Source organism: Nicotiana tabacum, chromosome 14 (assembly GCF_000715075.1).
Source record: "Nicotiana tabacum cultivar K326 chromosome 14, ASM71507v2, whole genome shotgun sequence".
Lineage (NCBI taxonomy): Eukaryota > Viridiplantae > Streptophyta > Magnoliopsida > Solanales > Solanaceae > Nicotiana > Nicotiana tabacum.
Window position 1 is genome coordinate 2,522,064 of NC_134093.1, and position 7,131 is coordinate 2,529,194.

The following is a 7,131-nucleotide window of genomic DNA, read 5'->3' on the forward strand; positions in this document are numbered from 1 at the left end:
ATTGATCGGAGGTGTCGAGGAAGGTGACGCCGTTATCAATGGCGTGTTGAATGAGCTTGATCATTTCGGGTTCGGGCTTGGGCGGGCCATGATTGGGTGACATACTCCTACAGCCCAGCCCGATTCTAGGCCTTGTGAGCTTAACTTGATCCTCGGCACCTCACTCGCCGGCGTTGCAATTTTCTCCGGCAAATCTCCGTTCTCTAAGTCTGAACAGTGAGCTCTGAACAGAATATAATATGTTGACAAAAGTTTGACTAACTAAATTGCATTTTAAGCCCATAAAGTTTGAAGGAAGTTGCAGTTATATCCGCGAAGAAGGATTTGAATCTAAAATTAGCCCACAAATATTTTTTTAAAGTTGCTCTTAGAATTAGTGGTGTTCATAAAAATTCGAAAAATCGAATCGAATCGACTAAAAAAATCGATACTTTTTCGTTTTGGTTTGGTTTTGGTTTTGAATTTTTAAAACCAACTAAATTTGATTTGGTTTTTGTTTTAATAAACAAATAGCCGAAAAAACGAACCAAACCGAATATAGAAATAGTTATTTAAAGTTTATTATTATACCTATATATATGTATATTTTTATACAAAGTTTGTAAATTTTTATGTTACATTTTAATAGTTTGCACTTTTAGTTTAGTTCTTTGATATTATAATAATCTAGTTCATTGCCTTTACATTTTAGTTTGATTGATAATTTTCTTTTGCTAAGTACAAGAATTTATTTTATGTTAAAAATAATCTATTTTTAATTGAGTCCTAAAATTATTTATTACTATTTGGTTCAATTATCATCAATATATCTTGATAAATGATAGATTTCTCAGAGAGCAATTGGTTTGATAATGTATGTTGAAAATGTAGTCGCCGAAATATGTGTTTGATAGTATATGTCTCATATTTAAGAAAAAACCGATAAATAACAGAAAAAACTGAAAAACCGACAAAAATGGAATCAATAAAAAAACCGGCTTAATTAGTTTGGTTTGGTTCCAAAATTTAAAAAACCAACTTACTTGATTTGGTTCTTTTTTAGGAAAAAACAGATTCAAACCGAACCATGAACACCCCTACTTAGAATTAACACAAACACACAAGTTTCTCTTGCAAAACTCTTGCAAAAAAATAATGTCTCAAATTCGTGCAAGGAAGAACCACTAAGGTGCCAAATATATTTTTTCTTTCTATATTTAGACCTCAAGCTCGAAAATTTTGAATAAAGGTGGAGAAAGTTTTATCGCGACGATATTATAAAGAATAAAATAACCTACTATTGAGTAAAGATCTTATTCATTTTATATTTTCATTGTTATCATGGTCATGTTTTTGTTATATTATTTTTCATGTTAGCAAGTTTTTCTAAGAGCCTGTGCGAGTTCAATATTTTGGTTATTGAGCTTATTTAATATGCATTTTGTATGAAAGTCCATTTTTTCTCCTTAATATTTTATGAAAGGTTTGCCATTCTTATTTGTAGGATATAGTTAATACTTATGAAATTAGAATTTTAAGCAATGTAATTAGAAAATCATTAGTTATTTTGTTAAACATCATATTTGTCAATTACTTTGACCTCCTCGCTTCAAGATTGAAAAATATTAGCGACCTTCACAGAGGAGCAATCCGATAGTATTTTTTTATTTAAAAAAAATTAAATTTTGTGTCAGTGCAATTTTATAAACCATTAAGTTAGGATGATCTACTGCAATATATAACTGTCTTGGTAACATAAAAAATACAACAAATTCATTCTTGCTCTAATAGGTTACATTGATAGTGCAGCAGCAAAAACAACAACAACAATAACAACAACAACAACAACAACAATAACAACAATAATAACAAACCCAGTAGTTTCCCTCAGGTGGAGTCTGGGAAGAGTAAGATATTCGTAGCCTTACCCCTACCCCTAGAAGGGTAGAGAAGCTGTTTCCGATAGACCATCGACATTTTACATCTTTAATTCTATAGTGCACATAAAAACAATCCATTTTCAAAGCAGATGGACATCAACTTCACCCAATAATAGTGCATATCTCCTCAAACACCATCTCTTTGTTGTTGTTTTTTATGAGTTAAGACCCCAAATTCACTCATATAGCTCATTCCAACTTGTATACGACTGATACGTTGTTATTGTTAAGAAATATTTGTAATTACATCATTAATTAGAAGTCCAAGGAAGTTATAAGATGATCCACCATCCACCATAGCTACTCTACTTTTCTCCTTCATTTCCTTTGTTTTTTTCCTCACTTCATTCTCTCCACTTTTTACCATCAATCTTTGTAAACCCCCTTCAATTTCTTCAGCACTCACAATATCAACTTGATTATCTTTCCCCTCAAAATCAACAACATAATCCATCCTAATCTCCTTAGCAAGTCCCAATTCTTTAACCAATAAAAATGCATTCATTTGTTGTTCTGCATAGAGTGGCCAAGTTGCAATTGGCACACCAAAATATACACTTTCTAGTATAGAATTCCACCCACAATGTGACACAAATCCTCCTACTGATTTATGAGATAATATTGCTACTTGTGGTGCCCATCCTATCACTTTTCCTATTCCTTTTGTTCTTTCCAAGAACCCTTTTGGCAAAATTTCTTCAAAGTTGTTGTAATTGCTTGGTATATCTATTTTTCCCTTTGGTGGAGATCTTCTTAAAGACCACAAGAACCTGTTAGAACATAATAATAAAATAAAATCGAATTATAGAAAGGTATTGAGGCGTGAAAATAACTTTCCTTAAAAGAGATATTGCTAGTATCTAATTACAAGAACTTGTTAGAAAATAACAATATAACTAAACCGAATTATAGAAATTTTTTGAGGCGTGAAAATAATTTTTTCTTAAAAGAGATATTGCTCGTATACTAATTACAAGAACCGGTTAGAAAATAACAATTGGATTAAATCGAATTAACGAAAGTTTTTTAGGCGTAAAAATAGTTTTCGTTAAAAGAGATACTGCCCGTATACTAATTAGGAAATTCAGATAAATTCCTTCTGGACGTACAATAAAACCTACGTAAAGATAGTAAGGTAAGGCATCGCCCTGTTACTTGTACTTTTTCTTTTGAGATTAATAAATGGAAGGTGAAAGACCGGGTGGATGAATTTTTTTTTTTATTTAAAAAAGGGACCTATATGTATACTGTAGATTTTTTCTATGTTGCGCAGACTCTCCAAAATGTTGCCTCACTCATGTTGGATCCTCCAAAATTGCACTACTTTTGGAAGATCTGACACGCACCCGATCACATTTTAGGAGAGTTCGAGCAACATAATATTTTTTTCATAGTCGCTCATAGGATATTTTTGTATCTATAGAACAAAGATCAAGCTTATTCTAAACAACCACTTTATTTCACAAACAAAGTTACTGTACTCGCGTCGGATACTCTAGAATTATTACTTTGTCGAAGAATCCGACACGAGTGCGACGCCTTATAACTTAACAGTACCTTTGACCACAATGCTCCATTGCAATTGCTATTTCTTTGATTTGCTCTGCTTCAAAACTTCCCATACTACCAAAGCACAAAAACACTACAGATAAATCTGGTTGCTCATCTAACCACTCCATAATACTTTCAATTTCGGACGGATTATTTCGAAAATGACCACTTTTTGCAAAACTAACCACTGGACCAACTGGATAAATTGTTGGAACAATCTCAGAATCCAATATAGTCTGAAGAGAAAAAGGTTCAAGCTCGAAAAAAGTGTTAATAATAATCCCTTTAGTTTCTTTAAATCGACGAATTCCATCAAAAAACAATGTTGAAGCAAGTCTTGAATCTAATAAATGCTTAGGCAAAACTTTAGTAGGACATGGATTTTTAAAACATGGAATTGATAATTCCTCATCAGAGTTCACGTACTTAGACGTGTCTAAATTTTGCTCATTTCTTAGAGCTTGAAAATGAAGACATAAGCCAAGAAAAGCAGCATTTGAAGCAAAGTAAATATAACTCGGAACGTTAAATTCGTTGGCTATGTCAATCATCGAGGTACAAAACATGTCAAGCACGAAACCAGCAAGACGAGGAATGTTTTGAACATATTCTCGTACGTTTGATTTGTGACCATCGATGAAATCATAGACGAATCTCTCGTGGTTATTCAAGAATCCAGAAGATGTTTTTTCGTCTAAGGAAATATCGATGAATTTCAAACGGGGTTGAGAAGTGAGAGACTGAATGAAGTTTTGAACGCCATAGTCTAAGGGAAGTTTCATGATGAGAACAGAGATGCAAAGATTATTTTCATCTCTATTTAGAATGAGTTTTGCAAATTCGATGGCTGATACGAGGTGACCTAATCCTGCTAAAGGAATGAAAATTAGTTCATTCATCTTGGTATGGAGTATTTTCCTAAGGGTGATTTGTTAGACAGAGACTTGATTGTTGTTAATTTATCGATGGGTAGAATATTTAGAGTCTATATAAATATCTCATGACTAGAAGTTGAAAGGAAGTAGGGATATTTTTACAAATGGAAATTTGAAGTTTCAAACTTCAAAGAATACATGTATCTAAAATTTTGACAAGTCCTTAGGTAAGAAAAGTCTTGGCTAGTAACACTAATATGAATTGATAGGGCACTAATTATGAGACGTACATATGTGTAATGTGATTAAAAGAAATTAATCTAACCACAAAAGATAAAGGAATGATATGATTTTTTATTTATTTATACGATATCTTTACTTTTTGTTTAATATTCTTGCACAATTCTATATTTAATACTACAACAACAACAACAACAACAACCCAGTAAAATCCCATTAATGGAGTCTGGGGATGGTAGTGTGTACGCAGACCTTACCCCTACCCCGAAGGAGTAGAGAGGTTGTTTTCGAAAGACCCTCGGCTCAAAAAAATAAAAAGACAAAAGGGGCAAAAAGGGAGACAATATTAGTATCACAACAACAATCATAGGATAAATAGGAATACCATGAAATCCAGAAGAAAGATGCAAAGTAAAGAGAGACAATATTAGTAAATATTAGTATCACCACAACAGTCATAAGAAAAATAGGAACCTCATAAAATCTAGAAAAAAGATGTAAAGCAAAAGCAATAGCTAGTAAATAGGACTTGCACTGAAAAGAGAAATAGTAAGCCACAACATTTCCACTAGTTATCTTAGATAAAAATCCTAGCTAGTCCCACCATATTACGAAGTAAGGCACGACTCAACTGCCTCCTAACCTACAACCCTAATACTCGACCTCCACATCTTCTTATCAAGTGTTATGTCCTCAAAAATCTGGAGCCTCGCCATATCCTCCCTGTTCACCTCTCCCCAATACTTCTTAGGCCGCCCTCTACCTCTTCTCGTGCCCTCCGTAACCAGCTGCTCACACCTCCGTACCGGAGCATCTGGGCTTCTCCTCTGAACATGTCCGAACCATCTAAGCCTCGCTTCCCGCATCTTGTCATCAATGGGAGCCACATGAACCTTCTCCCGAATATCATCATTCCTAATCTTATCTATCTTAGTGTGCCCGCACATCCACCGCAATATCCTTATTTCTGCTACTTTCATCTTTTGGATATGTGAGTTCTTAATAGGCCAACACTCAGCCCCATACATCATGGCCGGTCTAACCACCGCTATATAAAACTTATCTTTGAGTATCGGTGGCAGTCTCTTGTCACACATGACTCCAGATGCTAACCTCCACTTCATCCATCCTACCCCAATACGGTGTATGATATCCTCGTCGATCTCCCCTCCCCCCTGGATAACTGAACCAAGGTACTTGAAGCTGCCTCTACTCGGGATGACCTGCGAATCAAGCCTCACATCCACGCCCACTTCCCCTGGCTCAGCGCTGAACTTACACTCCAGGTATTCCGTCTTCGTCCTGCTCAGCTTGAAACCCTTAGACTCAAGAGCCTGTCTCCAAACCTCCAGCCTCTCGTTAACACCGACTCGCGACTCATTAATTAGAACTATGCCATCGGCGAATAGCATGCACCATGGCACATCCCCTTGAATATGGTGTGTTAACGCGTCCATCACCAGGGTGAATAAGAACGGACTGAGCGCAGAACCTTGGTGTAGCCCCATTACAACAGGAAAATGCTCAGAGTCGCCTCTTACTGTCCTAACCCGAGTCTTATCCCCATCATACATGTCCTTAATCACCATAATGTAGGGAACCGACACACATTTTGCCTTCCGGCATCTCCACAGAATTTCTCTAGAAACCTTATCATACGCTTGTGAGCTCTTCTTTAAGTGTAGTTTATATAAATATCTCATGACTAGAAGTAGAAAGGAAATAGGGATATTTGGTCAAGTGGAAAATTGAAGTTTCAAACTTCAAAGAGTACATGTTCTTAGAATTTTGACAAGTCCTTAGGTAAGATAAGTCTTGGATAGTAACACTCCTATGAATTGATAGGGCACTCAGTCTTATGAGGTTAAAATAAATTAATCTAACCACAAAAGATAGAGGAATGAAGATAGAAAGATTTTAATTTTTACAATATCTTTTACTTCCTATTTAATATTCTTGCACACTTCTTAAGAAAGATATTTCATAAAATATATCATAATATTTTTTTGTTTAACTACCATTTATAATCTCTCCTTTAAGTGAAGTTTTTCCTTTTTCTCCGATTTGAGGGACAAGGTGATTTTATTTGTTGGCAAGCAGGAGTTCGAAAATATTTAATGATTCTTAACCTTTTTCTACCTATGTAAATACCAACACAATGTATTTATAAAGTGTTTACTTTATAATTATAGTCATAGATGTACTATTCTATTTGAGAAATATATTCGGGCTTGTCTTTGTATAGGTATTTATATAGGTAATGGACTACTTTTATATCAATGAGCAACTAATTGTAAAATATATTTTATTTTATCTAATTTTAGGTATTGGTGGGGACCCGCCACTAAAGGTGTAATTGCAGAACTTTGTCGCCGCAAAAAGTTCAATTACTTGTCGTCGTACTTACTAATTAAAATAATAACAGAAAATCTGGAAAAAAAATGAAAATTAATGTGGTTTTTCTAACAGACAAATATTTTATTAAAATAAATTTAATTTGTCAAAACGACTAAAATATATTTCTGACCTAAACAAAGTACTAATAT

The 7,131-nt window shown here is 34.3% G+C and overlaps 1 protein-coding gene across 1 annotated transcript; it reads right to left on the bottom strand.

Moving 5' to 3' along the window:
• Positions 1–1,730: 1,730 nt before the first annotated feature.
• Positions 1,731–4,455, bottom strand: LOC107811171 (anthocyanidin 3-O-glucosyltransferase 2-like). Its single transcript, XM_075229207.1, has 2 exons — positions 3,477–4,455; positions 1,731–2,689 (listed from the first exon to the last, which is right to left on the bottom strand). Exons 1-2 carry the CDS (start codon positions 4,367–4,369, stop codon positions 2,146–2,148), a joined length of 1,437 nt encoding a protein of 478 aa, XP_075085308.1. The 5' UTR covers positions 4,370–4,455; the 3' UTR covers positions 1,731–2,145.
• Positions 4,456–7,131: the final 2,676 nt, after the last annotated feature.

What these genes read in the sequence shown, in the direction of transcription:
- LOC107811171 (XM_075229207.1), bottom strand. Translation starts at nt 4,369, where the DNA reads ATGAATGAACTAATTTTCATTCCTTTAGCAGGATTAGGTCACCTCGTA. An exon ending in ATGGAGCATTGTGGTCAAAG is followed by an intron (nt 2,690 to 3,476) that starts GTACTGTTAAGT and finishes ATGTTCTAACAG; the next exon opens with GTTCTTGTGGTCTTTAAGAA.